General features: G+C 38.7%; 1 protein-coding gene across 3 annotated transcripts; it reads right to left on the bottom strand.

Moving 5' to 3' along the window:
* Nucleotides 1–923: 923 nt before the first annotated feature.
* Nucleotides 924–18,294, bottom strand: LOC115755136 (phosphatidylserine decarboxylase proenzyme 2-like). 3 transcript variants are annotated; one of them, XM_048278629.1, is made up of 21 exons: nucleotides 17,965–18,294; nucleotides 17,757–17,836; nucleotides 17,587–17,611; nucleotides 15,203–15,262; nucleotides 12,339–12,407; nucleotides 12,144–12,236; nucleotides 12,014–12,064; nucleotides 10,331–10,420; nucleotides 9,098–9,189; nucleotides 7,961–8,116; nucleotides 7,785–7,869; nucleotides 6,065–6,176; nucleotides 5,159–5,259; nucleotides 3,841–3,888; nucleotides 3,479–3,625; nucleotides 3,027–3,122; nucleotides 2,877–2,951; nucleotides 2,702–2,794; nucleotides 1,665–1,751; nucleotides 1,526–1,576; nucleotides 924–1,297 (listed from the first exon to the last, which is right to left on the bottom strand). In XM_048278629.1, the coding sequence occupies exons 1-21, from the start codon at nucleotides 18,139–18,141 to the stop codon at nucleotides 1,148–1,150; spliced, it is 1,938 nt and encodes a 645-aa protein (XP_048134586.1). In that variant the 5' UTR covers nucleotides 18,142–18,294; the 3' UTR covers nucleotides 924–1,147. The 3 variants fall into 3 exon arrangements, with proteins under 3 accessions (XP_048134586.1, XP_030550300.1, XP_048134587.1); XM_030694440.2 differs by having other exon boundaries at nucleotides 10,337–10,420; XM_048278630.1 differs by lacking the exons at nucleotides 15,203–15,262; nucleotides 17,587–17,611; nucleotides 17,757–17,836; nucleotides 17,965–18,294 and adding an exon at nucleotides 14,096–14,199.
* Between the last annotated feature and the right edge of the window lie 1,992 nt (nucleotides 18,295–20,286).

Below are 20,286 nucleotides of genomic sequence, written 5' to 3'. Positions count from 1 at the left end.
TCAATTCAATCCATCGAGACCAAATTTGTCCGGCTGTCTTGACGTGGCACTTACAACCCTTGCCGACCCTAAATGTTGGGAAAATAAAAAACCAGAGAAAAGAAAAGAAAAGTAAAAAACCATAAAAATTTCAAAAAACTATTAAAATTTTATTAAAAGATCCAAGTCAACACCGACCGGCCAAAATTGATTAAATGCACTGAATTGGCACAAATGCAAAAGGTTTAAACTTGAATTGGCAGAAAAAAAAATTATTTATAACTGAATTGATACAATTGCAATAAATTTAGGACCTTTTTAGTAATTCTCCTGGGTGACATTCCATATACATCATATATCTCTATGATATCTACTTCAGAATTTTGCACGAAACTCCAAATTTGGGATAATACGCGGTAATATAAATGTTACTTCCACGTGTGATACTGAAAAAAATTGCAAGAAACGAGCCGTTCAACTGAAAAAAACTTGATTCGGAACTAGCATTACTCCATTGTATGGACTACCTTAATTGTTCTCCGTGCTAGACGAAAACTAGAACGTTTCAAGGTTCACACGTGTAAAAAAAAAAAAAAATGCACACATTGAACAGGAAATTTAACAATACGAAACGGCAGAATACGAACCACACACGAGTACAGTCTGCTGTGTAAGAATATCGTCTAATGATAGAACAAACCTTGAATCACGAATATTGACTGTGGAGTTGTGTCGATATAATAGTTCGACCTCTAACTCGATCAGTTAAAAATAAAGAGTACTTAATCGTAGATCACAATGAATAAGGGCATATACCTGCATTACTTGCAAATTTATCCATGTACAACTTCTTTTGTCAAAATCCATGTATAACTAAAAGCACACAGTTTTTACCATGAAGATAATCATGCCAAGCTTGTACCAGCTAGCAGCAAGGCACCGTTTACAAATGTTTGTCACGTCTGTCTGTTTGCAATTCCTTATAGTTTTTGTTATGGAAGACACGATAAATTGTACAACCTAAACCAACTTCTTGTTCAAATTCTTCTTTACAAACATGCCAATGTACAGAGTGAAGTATCCAGAGCCGATGGACGAGTTTGTCAGAGCTACTTTACAAACAATCAACAGGCAGTCAATTCCAAAAATCAACTGATATGAGCTTTCCTCAAGCTTCTAAGACCATCTTCTCCAGATTTGGTATCCCAGTTTCTGCTTGTTTTCTGGCCGCGACACCCAGCTTCATCCCCACAGATACTAGGGTTTCAAGTGATCTGCTACTATTCTCTAGGAGATCGTTGTCTATGTCAATTACATCCTGTTGAATTAACCGAAAGATGAAATCAGCTGCTAAACTTGCAACTAAGTTCATCTAGAGACAGCATTTGGGCAGAGAACTAGATAATAATGCAGACCAAATACATGAGTATCCAATCAATCTACAGTTACAGGAAATCTTGATTATTCCCTCAAACAATGTAATCTTCTTCAACAAATACATTTTCGAAGCTGAATTAGCAGAATAAAAAGTACATCTGGAACTGACCTTCTCAAAGACACAAATAACAGTGCTTCCTCCAAATGAGAAATATCCAAACTGCAATTTTTACAAATTTAAAAGCAAATCAAAATTCATGCCTTATGCAAATAGAGACAGTAATATTATCAACTTAATAACTGTTAACCTGATCACCCTTCTTAACACAATCACCCTCCTGCTTCAGAAAAGTGATGCTGCCTACCATGGTTGCTCCAATAGCAATGAATGCCACCTGCAGCCAAGATAATACAAAAAGATAAGGAAGCTAAGAAAGGCATACCCAGATTTCTTAAAATAAAGGAAAATGTACATAAAAGGAGGGGCAAAAACATGTAATAGATTAATATATGGACTACAATAAACTCAAAGGTTAAAGTGGATGCAAAGATCACTGGGAGTTGATTGTTTCCACAAGAAGATCAAAACTAGTTTCTAGGGAAAAAAGGGAAAATCATCAAAGAACTAGTCCAGAACGTGTCGAACCCACTCGGCAGCCAGAGTCAGCGACATTGACTTGAAAACATGCCAACCCCGCAAGGATATTAGATACTCTTATCCACACTTCTAATAATCACAACTTTCCAGTGACTGTCATGATAGATTCAAAGGTCACATCTGCTCCATCTTCTCTTGGTCTATCAGATTCCCGAAGAATTCTGTTCAGCAGCAGACCTGGGATCTAATATTCTTTTCAAGTTACTTTAATGAGCAATGAGCAGAGAGACTTCCATATGTCAAACAAGTCATAAAGCAATGCTAAATTTCTTCAGTATTACTGATTAAAGACACAAAGTAACATAATGTACAGATGCCCACGGCAACGATGGATTGAAATAGGTCGATAGTTCATGTAAACAAAAACTTAATATCTGATTTCATGTAAAACAATTAAGCTAGAACATAAAGTAATTTTGCATATACAATTTTACGACCTTTGTCAATCTTCTTCCCGTAAATAAGGAGGAAAGCACCAACAAAATTCATATATACATACACTAAGTACTGCACGCAAAATGGCTGCTGTAGAACAGCAAAAAGAGCGAGTCCAGATGAGTGTACAATTTTGTACTCCTGGTTCAGGCTATGTATGAGAAACTTCAAGGCAACTCACTAGGTCATTTTCGGGGACTGCATGCAACATTTAAAAACAAAAGGATATCCATAATAAGGAAGCGTACAAACCTTTCCAAAATGTTCTGTTGAGATAATAGATACAACACGCTTGTTCTCCGTGAAAACATTGCAGTACTTGCTATTGACAGCTATAGGATTGACCTAGATTGACATGCCAATGCATTCAGAGGATTGACAGAGCACATAGAACAAAGTTCTTTACAAGCACTGTTACTCAACTCACAGTGAACAAGCATCCAGGTATATTCACAAATTGTTCAATGATTCCAGTGACAGGGAGATGGAAGCGATGGTAGTCCTGCAAAAATTGGAATTTTGTGTTCACTATAGAGAAAGAAGCCCTGCATTGCATAGAACAGACAATATTAGTTACCTGTGGTGCCAATCGGAATATCACCAATGACCCACCTTCAAAAGAGCTCGAACTTATCTCATTTCCCAGAAGGCCTTGAACAGAAAACTTTTTACCCTAAGAGCAGCATGAAACAGAAAATGTCAGACAAAGGCACCAACAATTAGTGTTAAGCCACTGAAAATCATTCTCTCTCAGTCTCTTTATAATGTATATATTTATTCAGAATTGACAACTGTGAATAACTGTAGTGCCTTAAATGAATCAGATCCTACAAGCAAAGCATGAAATTAATAACATGTCCCTAGTTGCCTCCATGTGAATCCTATCTGCAAGTCCCACTTTTGGAAAGTCATCTCTGAAATTCAAAAGCGCCCACAAACAGTAGGTTTTTTTTTTTTCCTGGGGAGGGGGCGGACAGAAGTCTTACTACAGACGTTAAAGTTAATTCAGCTCCAGAGAGTAGAAAATACCTTAACCCAAAACCGAGTACTGTCTTCAACGTTGTTGAAAGCCATTAAACGACTATCAGCAGCACAGACAGCAATGTTGTCATGCTCCATGGCGGCAATGGGTCTCGCACAAGGCTTCAACTCTCTTATGAAGAATTCATTGAAAGTCTGTTGATAGAGAGTTAGAAGCCCACAATTGAAAGATTCAACTATATCAAAGATTTTCAGGACAATTACGAAGGTCACACTCAAGATTTATGTACTGAACTTATAGCACAAGCAAGTAAAGATATTCTAGAAACATTGCGATGAATCAGTGTACAAGCTAAGAGAACATTTCGTGGGGCTTTGAAGTAAGAACATATCCAAATCTTGGGGCTTACCTTGAAATGTTCCAACGGATACTTGACTTCAGCCATATTAATTTGATCCTACAACATTCCAGAGAGCAACTCATTAATTAGGGCATGGCAAGGTACTTGTTCGCCATACAATATAGTTTTGTACTTCTTTTGGCTTGGAAACATTACTTTGTCACTTGATATAGATTTAGACTATCTATAATGGTTCTCATGCAAAAGGATATCAACAGTATACATGATGAGAACACCCTTGACAATACATGAAGGAAATATCTTATATCACGAACAATCGCATATGCATCAATGTATGTTCACAACACAGAAAGCACAAGAACGTAACTAGTAGTTAGTCCAACATTATGCATCTAATTTTTGGATACAGGTACTATTTGGCCACACAAAATAAGCAAGCAAATTGCACATACTAGTATTCAGGTGGCTGGTTGATAGATTAGTGACTTGAAAATTCGAAAGAATATGAACTTGTTCAATTGACTTCACTTAGCAAGTGATTTGGAAAATACTGGCATATGTATGGAAAGACATACAACTTCGAGAAAGCCAAAAAGAGCTCAGAAGTCGGAAATTAAATACAGCGAGATTATCTTTAAAAAGCAGCATTTCTACGCTGTAACTAACAATGTCGCAATTACTTTATGCAAGCATTCTTCTTACATTTTCCCTATTTACAAGCAAAACCACGAGGACCGCCCTTAAGTACTAGTGGTCTAACCACAAAATGAATAATTTACAGCAAAGAACATCTAAAGATTACAATAGTTTCAGCTTCTGGGAGTCTAATAACATCGAAAGAATACATCTTCATCTGATGCTTAGTTTTAAGTCTAAAATAGATAGTGAACTTTGCATTTGCTTACTGCGGCTCAAGAGCAGAGAAAAGAAAAGCAAGCAAGCAAAGAAAAATCGATGCTAAAGACCAACATAACTCTGGAGATCTTTATAAAACAGAACTTCAGGGCAATATTAATTTCAAAATTCATACAGAATCACACAGAGTTTGGATAAATAGAACACAAATAAGCCATCCGGCAAAGTGATTAGTGTTAGGAAATTGGTTTAATGGCGAACATCCAATAGCAACTATCAAGCAACAGAACTTCGTTAACAAAGAGAGCAATGGAACAACACCAATCCATGAATGATTCATTGGCTGTATCATCAACCTCATCAATGACATTAGTAGAAACAAGAATAGGTAAGTTATGTAACGGGGAGTAAGCCATCATGTCCTTGCACTGATAACAAATTCATGAGATTACTTTTCCACTTATAATATGATTAAATCCTGAGTTCACCGATAAACATGAGGTCAACGTGCCTTGAAAAATTTAAGGAACTTTGGTATGTCTTCTGCAGATTCTACAGAATTCATTTTCCTGCCGTGCTTTTCAGAAATACTCTGCAAAATCTCTTTTGCTCCTGCAATTCAGCCCATTGTAGAAGTAATGATTTACCACATCTTCTAAAACACAAAATCCAACGAAGAATTTCAAAAGGCACATAAGCTTATGCGCTATCACCAAACTAGCTCAAAACAATCATAGTGAAAACCTTACGGAAAGGTCAGTAAAACTTTTGACTGACATTAATCGGACAAACAGAAGGTTAGGGACACTTACATATGATTTGCATTCTAAGGCTAGAAGTGTTCACCTACTGTACATATGGTCTTATATGAATGTCACAAGACAAAAAGTTTGAGTAGGAGTTAAATCAAGTCAAGCTACTAGCGAGTAGCTGGGGCTCAACTCATTGACCAATAGGAATTGACCTGCCTAATTTCGAGTCTAGCTCGAGTCCAAGCTACTCAAGGCTACTCGAGTATCTTATAGAATTGAGCTTGAGCTTGCTAATACTCAGCTTGATAGGCTCATAAGCTAAAGGAGCTTTCATTTTTTGAGTGAAGCATATTAAATAAATCATAAAAATAGACACACTACTTTAAAAATAATAAATCGAGCTTATAAAACTCGAGCTCCAGCTAAAGATCAATCTTTATTTAAAAATCAATTGCACTCGAGTCAAGCTTGAGCATCTCAATATTTCAATCAAGTTCCGCTCGAGCATGAAAATTAATACTCGACCCATCACAAGTCGAGCGTGAGCTTGGCAGTTTTCAGCTCAACTCTGCTCCTTCACATCCCTACATTCAAGGCAGGAAAAGGCAGGGAAAGAGCTGTTTAAGAAAACCAGCCTCTACTAGTTGGCAGAAGTTATAAGTCACCTGTATCAATAAGGCCTAGCCCAAATTTCGATTGGTAAATGGCTCTCATTGACAATACAATTTTTCCATCAATTATTTCTTCCACTAGTCTCTTAGTCCTCCGGTCAAATACCTGAAAAACAATAACTGTGATGTCTTTCAACTTGGATGAGAAGAAAATGTGTAACCAATGAAAGGCCAGCATAGTTCATATGATATTTGAATGCTCATAGTAAATAAGAAAAAAATAGTTTAGAACAGACCTCAACAATGGCTGCAAATTTTGGAATTTTGCTTCTTAAACAATTTTACAAAAAAAAGCAAAGTTCAGAAGACACAAATGCTAAAGCTTCTTCTTATAATCACAAATGGCCTTACAGAAGAATCATCTTCCAACTGAAGGAAAATAAAGGTCAAAATGGATCACAGAATCACGTATATTGTAGTTCATTAGCATTGTAGAAAGGATGAGATACTGACCTCATGTATGCTGGTGGAAACTAGTCTTAGTACTGCTGAAATAGTGCATATAACAACAAGCAAAGCTTGCACCAAGGTTCCCTTGTCACAAATCGGTAACTTAGCTAGCTAGCAGTTACCCAAGTGCAAATTTTCCAATGCACCGCAGGAAGAAACAATGAAATACCCAGCCGTAGCCCCAGCTTAATGTCCTGCTGAAGCCCTCAACAAATGGAAATAACATGGTTTTACGGAGACCTTTTCTGGAGTTAACTCATTGGTCAAGCAAGTTTGATTCAGGCTTTTGATTATCTATTGAAACGGCTTGTCTAGAAATTACTATTCCTTCAACACATCTCTCAAGCTCCATCTTCCTCTCCAAAACTTATCAAACCGGGGAAATGGACGGAAACAGAGCAGGAATTCATTTTGCAGCCCAGGGTCAAAGCATGATTTGGTAAAAACTGTCTCCTTTGGCAACTGCACATCCTCGCTCAGCCAAAAAAAAAAAAAACACATTCTCAAGAGCTACAATTACAACATGCGCCAATTAGCATTTCCACAGCAATATACCACTGGGCCAATTATGCCACAAGGGGGAGTATTCATTCTTTCCCTTGAAAAGGTTTCAGAACTTCCTGCTCAAGACTTAGAGGTACGCTGAGGTACAGTACAATATCAAAGGCAAGGTGACAGAATCTATTCTTCACCCCCATCCATTGAACACTGAGAGGCCATATGGTCTGAACTAAGCCAATGTAGAAAACCTATATTGTTACAACCCTCGTCAAAGTCAACCTAACTTAGGAGGCCAACCCACTGCAAGAGGGATAGCTTGCGACTCGGGCTTCTACAGATGATGCCTTTTGGCGAAACCAAGTCAATTTTGGGCCACCAAACCCTGTAACTGATGAGAAGTCCCTATGGAGTAAAGGGAAGCGTATATGTTGTCACACTCCCTGCCTTCCAAAGGTGTCTAGAGGACAGCCCAGATGCAGCAGAGCAAAACAGAAGATCCAAAAGAAGGAAGTTTACCATCCACTAAACTGTTTTAGGCTGGTGTCTAAATCCAGTCCCCACATGGCCACTTCATCAGGGCACATAAATGAATGGAACTGCACATCTTACTATTATGACAATTCAAAGGCATTCTTTTGTGTCAATCATGACAATGAATCCAGCAAGCACGTCATTCTCAAAAAGGCAGCCCAATTCATTATATGACCTAGAGTGCAACTTGTTCTAGTAAAGGGAGGACCAGTATCAGTAGAAGGAAACATACCACTATATTTGAAGCACTAGATCCATAGTTCAGGCCAATATCATAAGATGAAAAATGGGCCCATTCACTAAGTTTGAACATCCACCTAAAAGATGATATTTGACCATTAACAGATGAACATGTAAGAAGCATTAGAGCATTTCCAAAATATTAAGACCAGGAAAACAAGGCCTCACCCTGAGGAAGCTTGTTTATCGGTCAAGAATCCCCCAGTCATAACCTGGTTTCCACTCCCTTCATCAAAACAGAGAGTCAAGTGTACTACAGTGTTCAGCTTATCTGAAACATTGAGAATGTCACCACAGACTGGGCAACAATTCACAAGCGGCTCCCTGCAACCGAATGATATGCAAAGTGTCAATGTGCATAAGGGTTTGTAATTCTCGTAATGGCAATGTTAAGTTCTTGATTTGCACAATAAAATTTGTTTTATATTCATCTATAATTCTTTGATTCTTCGCATTTGGCAGCACAATAGATGAAAGTTGTAAGCTGTATTCGTGGCCGAGTTATAGTCTACTGTTGGCCTCTATGAAGAATCAGCGGGGGGGCGGGGCGTGGTGGTTTATCCTATGGTGGATGTCAACAGTTCAAGTCCGCTTATCTCCAACTCGTGAACTTAGCTGCGGATCATCCATATAATATACAAAAAGAAACTCCAAACAACCGATATCTTTCTCTTTGAATGAGGTCTAGAAGAAGGCCTTTGACAACTTTGGATGGGTCCCTCAAAGACAAGAATAGTTTATGAATGCACAAACTAGTAAGAGCCTATATTTATAATGTTCCTTGAGAAGTGGCTGTCTACCATCAAATGCACCATATGTGATGGAAAATCATCTTAGAAATCCACAATTATCATGCACAAACTGGGAGATTTTTTGCTCGTGCCACCTGCTGCTGCATCAAAATTCCCTCATTTTGGTTCTCTTTGCTCTTTCTCTTTTTTTTTTTTTGTTGGTTGTGGGGGGCTGGGTGGGGGTTTTTGCGGCGGGGCCCAAGAGGGGGGAAGGGGGGGGTGTGGTTTGCTTGGTTGGCATGATATCAGCGCATTTGGCTTTAGCACCTGGGAATAACAAAATCACGCTAACACTAAAGAGAACTAATAATTTAAAAAGTCAGTGCTCCAATTGTTGGTAAATCTTCTATAATGTTACACGACTGTGACCAATATTTTATCAATATCTTGAGCTCACTAGTTATAAGAAAAATAAAAGCAAACTGAAGTGCTTCATTCTCATTATAGACATTTGCAAATTTAACTAAGAAATGCATAAAAAATTTAAAGCTCATCAATCAATGCAAATATTTACTTTTCATGTTGAATTGCAAGAAGGGCCGCTAACTCATCCATGCAGACCACACCATCCCCATTTACGTCTGCTGCTTCAAAGAGCTCCTCTTTCTGGCAAACAGCAAACATAATCATTAAATAGACCTTGAAAAATTTCCAAGCAACAACAGCAATCCTTCATTTGCGCAGATTTTGTTTTAAACCTTAACCAGGTATATTTCTACTCCTGCCCCAAGATGGCTTTGCAAGAGGGTTAATTTGAATAGTCTTTTACATAATTTATTGAACGACATCTCTCAAGAAAGACAGAGGGAAGCATTAACCGCCAGACAGTCCAGGTCTTCCCAGAGGCACCATATGTCACTCAAAAGGCGGAATGTTGCGGACCAAATTAAAACGCATATCCGTACATGTCAAGATAAGCACTTGGTTAATTGGTGTTCTTTTCATGTGAATTCATAGAGTAGTCGGAGACCCAACATTTAGATATCTCTGCACAAGCACTGATATCTCTATGCACTTGTCATGTATTTATTTATCGTTAAGGAGTGTAATGAGATGGAGCTTATTGTTGAGTGAATCTCAATCCCATTTATAGCCAGATCAAGCAAGTACAGAGTTAATACCGCAGAGTTGGCTCACTGGGTGTCTACAGTTCTTCCTTTTTATTAGACCTGTTGTGCATGGGTTGTAGATTGAGAAGGAGAGATATTCTTTAATGTGTGTCTAGAATGGTTTTTGCCTGTGGAGTTCAAGATTTGACTTTTATTTAATACTTAACACCTCAAATCTATGAAAAATACTCCGACCAGAAGAAGATAATTATAAATATAATCATGTAGAATATTCTCAGTCACTTTTTTTAAAATCAAATAATTATTTTGTCTTGATGGGAAGCCAAGTCTTGTTATAGTCGCGAAGACTAAAACAAGTAACTTCAGTGTTGTCACTGTATCTGGCCATCAATTTCTTTCATGTATGCATGCTTGTGCGCTGCATGCACGTACAGTTATCCGTTTTGCTCTTACATGCACATTATATATACGCATTTATATATATAACTAGACATATAAGCATGCAAGTGAATATGCATGTATATGTGTGTTACATATGCTAGAGCACAATAAGTGCCCTTACATTCATTCCCCTCCCAAACATATCCGTGACAGATATAACAATTTAAGTTTATGAGTCCTACAAATGAAACGCAAAGTAAAGAGATGCCAATAACTAATGCAGTTCAACAACTGACTCTAACCTTTTTAGCAGCCAAATGATTTCCAAAAGCAATCATCAAGTCAGAAAATTCGGAGAACGAGAGCTTCCCATCTTCATTGTAGTCCTGAGGAAAAATAAAGGGGTCAACCAGTTACGAAAAATCTACAAAAATTTGACCGACACAACAGAAGGCCTACTTTTTAAGAGGAAAAAAAGATGTCCCGTGCACAAGGTGTATGTTCTAGAACAGTTAGATGTACTCATCCTTACCCCTGCTTTTTTAGAGAGGTTGTTCCATGACAAATTGACCTAGATTGTCACCTAACAAAAAGACCTACTTATGAGAGGGGACACAATACAGAACTCTCCATTGTGTAGAACTACTTCCAGAAGCACTAAAAGAATGTCCTAATTATGGCATGGTGGTCAGACACTCCAAAGGAAAAATGTGTGACTGGAACTTGGATCAACCTATGACCCGGAAGGATAGTGGAATTAAGCTTGAGGTACGGGCATTGAGATTGAGACAGAGAGAAGAGATGAAACTTTCCTGCTATATGCGTCCATCTGTTTTTGTTAAGCGCATTTTGTCTATGATTCTGCACAGTCCAGTGACCAAACTAATAGTTAACTTCAGTTATTCAGTTGCTTTTTTTCATCGTGCAGAGGCACACCATATTGCCCATGATTATATAATCACAACTCTCTTAATTTCTCCAGCAAAAGTAGTTTTTATTTGACCCACGCCAATTTAATTAAAGTCTATTTACCCTCATCCACATGGACATAATTGTTTGTGTGCATATGTGTGGCTTACTCAAGCCAAAAGGTTCGGATACCCCATGCTATAGGGAAATGATCATGAGTAGCCACATCATATGTGGCATTACAGGATTGTGAAGAGGAAGAATTTGGATGCCATCGAAACATGGTCAACACCTTCCCACTACTTGATTTTACATACATGAAATTGGTCATTAGCAGTAGCACAGCATGTCAAGTAAGCATGACGCACCATTTTCATTTTCACTTCAAGCAAGAACCAAGTCTAAAATTAACTTAAGATATGCAGAGAGAGAAACCTAAGCAGCCTATCGAAAGAATGGCCAGTATGGTACTGGAATCCTAGACAACTGATGTTATAACATATTTGAAAGTTCAACCACAACTCCCGACTTTTGGTTGAAGAGACCGAGTTTGATTCAATTTATATCTTTAACTTACTTGAAAACAAGATGTCACAGATAAATGAAAAACAAAGTGTACATAACTTATGCATATAAATGGAATATGCAATAAGAAGCTTCACAAATGATAATGGTCTGTCACTTATGACACTCATAAATCTTGGACTTCTAATATTCATAGCTTCAATACCACTATTGAATAAAGACCTTCTTCAAGTTTCCAAGCAAAATCAAATAAAAGAATTACACACCTATTGTCCCTTTCAATGTAACGAAAGTTGAGTGTCTACCCATGCAAAAAAAAAAAAAAAAAATTCTACCCTTAGCCATCATACTTGGATGAAACATAACTTGTTTTTATGGTTTTCCATCCGGCAATGAACATACCGATGAAAATTATTGGACGGTACTAATAAACTTACAAAGTGTTGAAGAAAGAATGGTATAAGGTGCAAAATACCAGAAGCTTAACCCTCCACAACATAACTTGAACTTATGTTAATTATAACAAAGACAACAGTAGAACATACCACAATTGACAAGATGCGCCTTGCAAAACTCTTCTCTGTTTCCACAGGATCCTATTGACATTTCAACATAATGTTGATAACAGACACAATTACATTGGCCCCGATCTAAAATCATGTACTGTCCACTCACCTCGACAGAACATGAAACCAAGATAGTGCCCACCACTTCATCTGATTTAGAAGGGTCTAACAAATTCAAGACCTCAGATTCAGATTCTGAGTCCTGCAAAAAGAAAATTAATGTGGTTCGAACGAACAGGAACTTAGAATAAGAAATATAACCATTAGACAAATTTATGATGGTCAGATATAAATGATCACTCACCTTTCCCAAGACTTCAAGCAGATCTAGCTCACAATAACCAACTAGATTGTTCTTTGAAATCCTATTAGTCTGCACGCCCAAAAATTACACACAAAAGATTGTCATGGAAGACAATAGACCAGGGTATTCAACCAAAGCCATTCCACAAGACACTTATTTTGATTCCTTTTGCAAAAGAAACAAAATCAACCTCTCGACCAAATGCACAAAATGATAAAAGAAGAAATAGGCCATACCTAATACACACCAACTATGGGTGGTCAAGTTTGGTTTGCCTCCAATTAATGGGACATACCAATCGTTATTTAGCCACAAACCTCCTCTTCAATTCCCCCAGGAGGTTTCCCTCATATTTATCTTACATGGATTTTGTCAAAAAGTGCCCTTAGGGAACTTGTAAATAACCAAATGAGGAAAGGTTTGCAACTCCATGGCACTTACGTTTTTTGTGATGAATGCTTTGGAAATCGGTAGTTACATTGTTAAGCATTCTAAAAAAAATCCATTAGGCAAATCAGTGACATGACCTGTTTAATACTTGAAGTTGTGAAGGTAATTATGCCAAGGACTAGCTGGTTCTGCACTACAATGAAAGTTCCTCATATGGACCACACTGGAAAGTTCACATACTAGTTAGTTCCAGTTAACTGAACCTACTATTGTTTTCCAATCCTTTCCTTCTCCTTGGTTTTTCCATATCCTTACTAGATTGTTTCTTTTCTTTTCTTTTTTTCCTCCCCTCTGCTTAGAAGTTTCATATCTTATAACATAATCAACCTCCTATTTTGGCCAGTCAAATCTTCCTATCATTTATCCATTTGTTTATCCTACTTGTTCCCATTGTCTAGTCATCCTTCCATTCCTAGATTCTTCCTATTCATTCAAACAAAACGCTCTAGGTACGCTCAAAATTACTAGACATGATACTTCAGAACAGTTTCTAGAAAAAAAATTGTGACCATGGACAATACTAGAAAAACAACAACTAGCCTTTACAACTGCGTCAAGCCTTTTTCTTCATTGCAACTCTATCTAGTAACAAATCCTTTGTCACAAATCGAGATCTCCTCCCATCTTTTTAGGTCATCCCCTACTCATTTCTCCTGATAATCGAATGAAAAAGTCTCATCATCTTACTAGGACCTCTGATTGTCATCATTTCACACGTCTGAACATCGAAAGAGTTCTCTCATCTGATCCTCGATTGTGTCCACATCAACTTTTGTAGAATAAACTCACTTCCAAATCCATATTTTTTTCTCTCTCATACATGAGAGCAGTCTTCTTTCAACTAATCTCCTTATAGGAGCTTGCTGATAGTTAAGAGCCTTACATGCCCTACAGTACCCTTAGCATCATCTGTCTGACAACTTTTATAGAATTTGCCCTATGGCTACAAGGATAATTTGCTAGTGCTCGAGACATTGGATGTACTTCTTCTCTTCAGCCATTCCGTTTGATTAGTTGCAAGTGACATTTTCAACAAGGTCTCCATTTAGCAAAACAGACAAATACATCAGAATAGCCACCTTTGTCACCTTATGGTCTCAATTTTCACCTTTCCGTTTTAGTATGGAACTTGCATGACCTGTATTTACAATCACAAAAGGCAGCTAACCTATATCTGATAATATGAACTGGAGTTCTACCATTAAACATAAGGCCTTCTAGAAAACACTAACTAAATTTTGTGCACTTGGAAATTACATGCAAAGTAGTTAGTCTTAATGATTACAATGACCCAACTTAAGTACCACATTTGAATCAACAGAAGTATATTCTCGCAGCCAAAAGTCTTTCGAATTTCCTTCTAGGCAGACGCACCATCCAATATCATTAGAACAATTACAACAATGCCTAATAATTGCTTATCTACAAGATATCCATTTTGAATTGTAATTGGAAGAAGTACTTATAAGTTTCTGCAATATTTCTCATGAGTATGACACTGATTATTAACTGTTATTGTAGACCAAATATACTGCTGATATATGATACAACATTTAAAATCCAAACCTAAAGAAGTTTGAATTTGAAAAAATATATGACATTTATTACCTAAAACGTTTCGTTATGGATATATAATGAGATATCAAACTCATATAGGCAAGAAATTGCACTATGACGGGCATATGTCAACTTATACATTCATACTACAGGAAGAAGTTCACAATTTCTTTTTCGCTTACAGCAACAGGAATTACGTGTGATGGTAGCGTTGGTATACTCTCCAGTTCCTCAAGAGGCATTGATTAGAAAAATTAAATCGACTGATTCACAGTTTTATTCAATAGATTAAAATACTAAAGAAAAGAGTATCCCTCTTGCAGCAGCATGCAGAATTTGAAACTAAGAACCAATACATCCATATTCAACAACTATCATAGTTTTAATTAATTGGGAGCTCATCATTCTTCATGCATCTGTACATCATCTACACACCAGTTCAGAAAAATGCTAATCAGTTATGCCACAAAGGTAGCTTATCAAGTCTGAAATGATAGAACACATAGATTAATGTCTTCACTCAATCACATTGCCAAGATCTTGGTTCCTGAAAACACTAGACCGTATAAAAATGATTGCCAATAAGGCTTTTGACGTCATTCAGAAAAATCATTATCATCCCTTAGATTAGAATATCTAAATGAAGATTCCCAAGGTAAGCATTTTTTGACATCCTAGAAACCTTTTTGCCTCAACAGTCTTCCAAGTGCGTCTGCTTTGTTCCTTTTTGGTAGTTTCTCGTTTGTTTTACAGGTCAAGATATGTGCTTCTGAAATCTCCTCAATTCCACAGAACATGATTTTCTCTGGCTTGCTTAGTTGTATTTCCATTCAATAAACAAAGAAATGATATTCAACCTCAAACACGGAGATTCTTGCAATATGAGGCCCATTCCTTTCCAGAACAAGTTTCTTTTCCTGCACAAGGAAGAAAGGCACCAATTAATGATGAACTCGTGCAGCATCTTTTTATAGGTAAAAAGATTAACTACAGGGCCCCAAGGGGGTGCAAACCCATATGCAAAAACAGCTTGAAAACAAAAGACATAGACAAAGAAGCTCTTAAAACCAAAAGTGAGCTCACTTCCGGGGCAAAGCATCAACTATATAAACAAACGCGTTTGCATCCATTTGCAAGTTTCCACCACACCAAAAGCATAAAACTTTAAGCCACTTCTCAATAAATAAATAAAAAAGGAAATGGAAAATTAGTGTCCAACAAAGGCACTCTAGTTCCGCAACCAAAAAAAGAGAGAAGAATTAGAGTCATTTTTCTTTTCCTATTGCACTATAAACAAATGCCCTGCCAAGGCCAAAGTTCTTGCCCAATAGACCCCAATAATCCAAGGTATTACTGTGCAAGCATAGGAAGCTGTCCAAACATTTCTAGTCCAAGAACAATGAAGGAAGCGATGCCGCAAGGTCTCTGCCTCCTTGCAGAGGAAAGACCTATTAACCTGTACTTTGCCTCTTCAGTGTAGGTTATCTGAAGTAAAGATTCCTTCCACAGTTGCTTCCCAAGTAAAAGAAGGAAGTCTTGTCGGAACCCTCACTCTCCAAACCGCTTTCCTAGGGAAATTCATTCTACCACCAACAACCTCCCTATCTAGCAGCTTGAAGTAATATTTTACAGGAAAATTCCATTTCTTCCATTGCTCCACACCAAAACATCCTCAAAAGCAGCAGCAATCTTCATGTCAAACAAAACATCAAAAAAGCAAGCAAACGCTCCGAACTCCCGATCTTGGGCTTGCCTCAAGAATTCCATAGTCCAAGCAATCATCCCATCATTGAAACGATACAAATGCACCACAGAGACTCCTCGTTCCCAGATATGTCAAAGAGATCTGGGGACCAATCTTTAAAGCTGTGCCGCCACTCTAAACGTTAGCGGTCAGACCAAAACAATGTGCTATTTCCTTACCTAATTTAACTGAAGGGAGATGCTCCATGCAACAAGTGAATGAAAAAGCCAAACACACAAAGGATTATGTCTTCTGCACCAAATGCTAGCAATATCAACTAGTAAGACGAGATCACAGTAGTCTTCATACTGCTCAAATAATGCTGACAACAAACCTCGAAAAGATCATGATACATTTACAGAAAAGGAAAGAAAGATATGTATGCTAACATGACTTTTACGGGAAATGTAAGAAGTGGCCATATATAAGAAGAGACATTATTGCTCAAAGATCAAAATCAGAAACATAAGACCCAAAGCAACTTGCAAGGCATATCAGACATGGTGGAATGCTGACAGAAGTATGTATATCTGGAAGAGTTGTAAAATGTCATCAACATGCAGCATACTTTCCCCGGCTCCAAGGCTAGTAGAGAAATAAGAAAGAGTAGGAAGAAGTTGCAGAGTATTAACTGCATAGAGTCCAAGTGGAATTTCTATTCTTGACCGTGTCAAGAAGAGCAGTATGCAATATCATACTTCAAGTTCATAACTACGTGACTAAATTCTCTCCTCCAATCTTAGCAAGTATAAAATCTTTCTCATCATCAAATCCTGCTCATACAGAGAGAAAAAACCTTGAATGTTTTGCATGACTCAAGAAATGAGCAACATGGATTGAGTTTTTGATAGTGGAATTTCCTGATGAAAATTAGATTCTGAAAAGCTGTACCAGAATCGAGATGGGAAATCCGAATCACCAACTTCAAACTTGATCCATGGCTAAAACAGACCCACCACCTTCCAATATATTTCCGAACACCAACTCCTTGAGGGGTTGAGACTTTCTTGGAACACCACTTGCAGGGAATGAAACCATTTTAACCTCGATCACCCTTAGCCCAAAGAGAGTTACAATCTTGGGAAATTCAGATTATCCAGAGCCTCTTTCCAAGAAGGACCTTATTGACCCACAAGCAGCCAGAATATCCCGAAAACATTCTTTCATTTCGGTCGTTCCATCAAAAGATTGTTTGATTCTGGTGTATCAAGCACATAAGCATGTATCCATCAACAGTTGGAAGTGCAACCACTCACTGCTGAAGCACAGAGAATAGGACAAACTAAGACCAGCTTTCCTTTGCCGGTAAATAATCATACCATGTCTGTGTAGAGTATAAACAAGCCTATATGATGTCATAACACTACAAATACATCACAATTACTCTTGTTCGGTTCACTGCGTAAGAAGGCCCAAATGCATAACGTCACATAATATAATTCAACGAACAAACAACGAGTAAAAGGTCAGAGGTGATTGCAAGAAGAGGATACTCACGGAGTTCCAAGTGGGCTTGTCAGTGCTGCATGACAAGTGAAACAAAGGAAGAAGAAAGCAAGCACTTAGTACCAGAGAGGTGGCAAGATCGGAGCATTATAAAGAGAGAGAGGAGAAAAACATGACGAGTGATGATAGAAACTAAAAATGGCCTTTTAAGGAAGCTCAACTGATCTGAGATTGCGGTTCGGAACGTCTGCTCTCCGAAAGAAACGCACGCGAGCCACCTGTCCTTGAACCTCATCTCCGCCTAACCTCATCAAAGACCCAAAGCCACCCCGAAGTCAGCGACGGCCCACGGATCGTCCGAGCTCAAAAAAATCACAATGCATGATGCATCGACCGCACAAGCGCGAGAGGGAGAGATAGAGAGATTACTGAGCGAAGAGTGAGGAGAGCGATCCCGGCGAAATCGTCGGCGCTTTTGAGGAGAGAAGCCGGGCCGCTGTCTTGGCGGCTGTGGCCGCGGTGGAAGCGGAGCCGCTGCCTGAACCGCGACTTGCGCCCGGAGGAGGAGGAGTCGCCATCGCCGTCCTTGGAGCTTCCGTTCCCCATTTTTTCCGCGCGAGCCTCCGCCGTGCGCTTCGCGAACCAAGAAAGGGTCAAAAGGGAGAAGGCGAGAAAGGTACTTGCAAAGGCTTTGAAAAGCTTCGAGATGATCTCTCCCTTTTGCAGGGATCGAAAGGATATTCTACTCTATCTCTCTCTCTCTCTCTCTCTTCGAGAAGGTTGAAGTTGAAGACGAAGTGCAAGTGGAGCAGATATGACACGTGGCAAGGTTTCACCAACTTATTTTATTTTTGCTAAAACGAATATTCAAAAAGCCGAAGAAATTACGAGGGTGGAAAATGAGGACGTGGATTTTCCGACGTGGCAATTGACCCGCTTTGTCGCGTACGGACCGGTGAGGTGACCCCAAGCGCGCCCGCGCGCAGAAGTTGATCGTGGCTGGGACCTTTCCTCTCGAAAATATCGTACCGCACAAATCCTAGGAAATTCGTACTACGAGGATCGCCTCATGTGCAAATCAAACTTTATGCTGTCAGTCCATAAACGGAGAATTTCAAAAAAGCCCTTTGTAAGTGGGGCCCATTTTCTTATAATATAAAATGTCTCTGAAATGGGGGGCGACTCGGTCTCGAATCACCCTCGCTCACCACCAAAGGGCACGGCTTGGATTATGCCACCTGAGGTGCACAAGTTCTTTGGACGGCCAAGAATTGGTTTACCAAGGAGCTAGGAGTGATTTGAGACCGAGCCGCCCACTTCAAAGGCTTATTTGAAGCAAGATCTACTCTGGATACTCCTTCAAGAAAATAGCCCCACTTCAATGGGCTATTTTGAAAATTTTTCCCGTCCCTCAAAAAGCTCGTTGGAAAAATTAGTTATTTAATGGATAACTCTCCTCAATTGGCAATGTTCGAATGATAATCAAAGTAAACACGAAAATTATTATAAACATTACTTGTTTTCGTGTAAATACTTTGGGTATTCTCGAGATCATTTTGTTCGGTACTACAGATTTAATTTGAATCATCCGTTTTTCAAATTTCGTACAAATTTCCTTAAGTCTCATTAATTTATTTTAGCCAAAATTAATGATTTATAATTATCTGAGCAATCCAAGTAGTTCAGACAATGCAAGCTAAGCCACCTTTGGCTCTTTGGGTCGATTATAATTTAGAGTAATTACCATTGTTGAGATGCATGTGAGAAATAACGAATCAAAATATACCCACCGTCAGAGAATGGATAAGACACAAGGCAATCAATGCATAGAGGAATATATGAATGATTTCAGACTTGAATTAGGGATACCCGACTTCTATTGCGGGTCCTCACGGTCATCACCCATTATCACAAAAGGAGCTCGCCAAAATCAAACGCTTATGTACAAAAAAATATATCAAACGCTTGAAAAATGTTGTCCATGGAACTTTACATGGGAGAGGACCACTTCCGCTACTAGTCCGATGAATCCTTTTCTGTTCTTTGTGGTGTTATGTTTTGTTCTTCTTGTCCAGTGCAAAATAGTCCTGCGCACCTGTATGAACGAAAACGGGTGTCCCGGTGCACAAAACTCTGCGCTTCGCACGGGATCAGGGGAGAGGTTGACAGGTTGACGTAACATGCTCGCCAAAAATGGGCAGCCACAGTTGTAAATGGCCCTCATAATCAACGGGAGGCAGCACAAGTCGACTGGAACGCAGCCCAGGTTCCTCAAACCTGAGACCAGGCTCGTGGATTGCATCAACCAGTTAATAAAAACGATTCTGAAATAAGCACTGTCCATGGCACGAAATTAGAAGTAGAGATTGCGCAGCATATTAGTTCGATATGCGCCCCGTTGATAAATGAGCCATCGCTGTTTGCTCTTCAAGTTTGCATTTCAGACGCTCTTTGATGTCCTCGTGAGCTCTATCCAGGGGAAGTTGAAGGCTTGTCCACGTCTTGTGGGGTGCACAATCCGGTGAAATGATATACTCTCTTCTGACTCAATGAGACGCTTCCTTCAGCCTCTGCACTGGACAGTAGCTCAGCATTTGAGAGCGAAAAGATGGTGCCAAAGTCCAAGGTAGAATAGATAGCTGCACGTCCTTGGCCCAAATTCACCAACCCGATCTCTTGAATTCAAAGAAACTAAAGCGAATTACATGCTAATATGAACCTTCAACGGTTGATCAGGGAACTTCCAAATCT

Source organism: Rhodamnia argentea, chromosome 5 (genome assembly GCF_020921035.1).
Source record: "Rhodamnia argentea isolate NSW1041297 chromosome 5, ASM2092103v1, whole genome shotgun sequence".
In the NCBI taxonomy this organism is placed as follows: Eukaryota; Viridiplantae; Streptophyta; class Magnoliopsida; order Myrtales; family Myrtaceae; genus Rhodamnia; species Rhodamnia argentea.
Note: the sequence above shows the minus strand (reverse complement) of the source record. Positions and strands in the feature narration are given on the sequence as shown.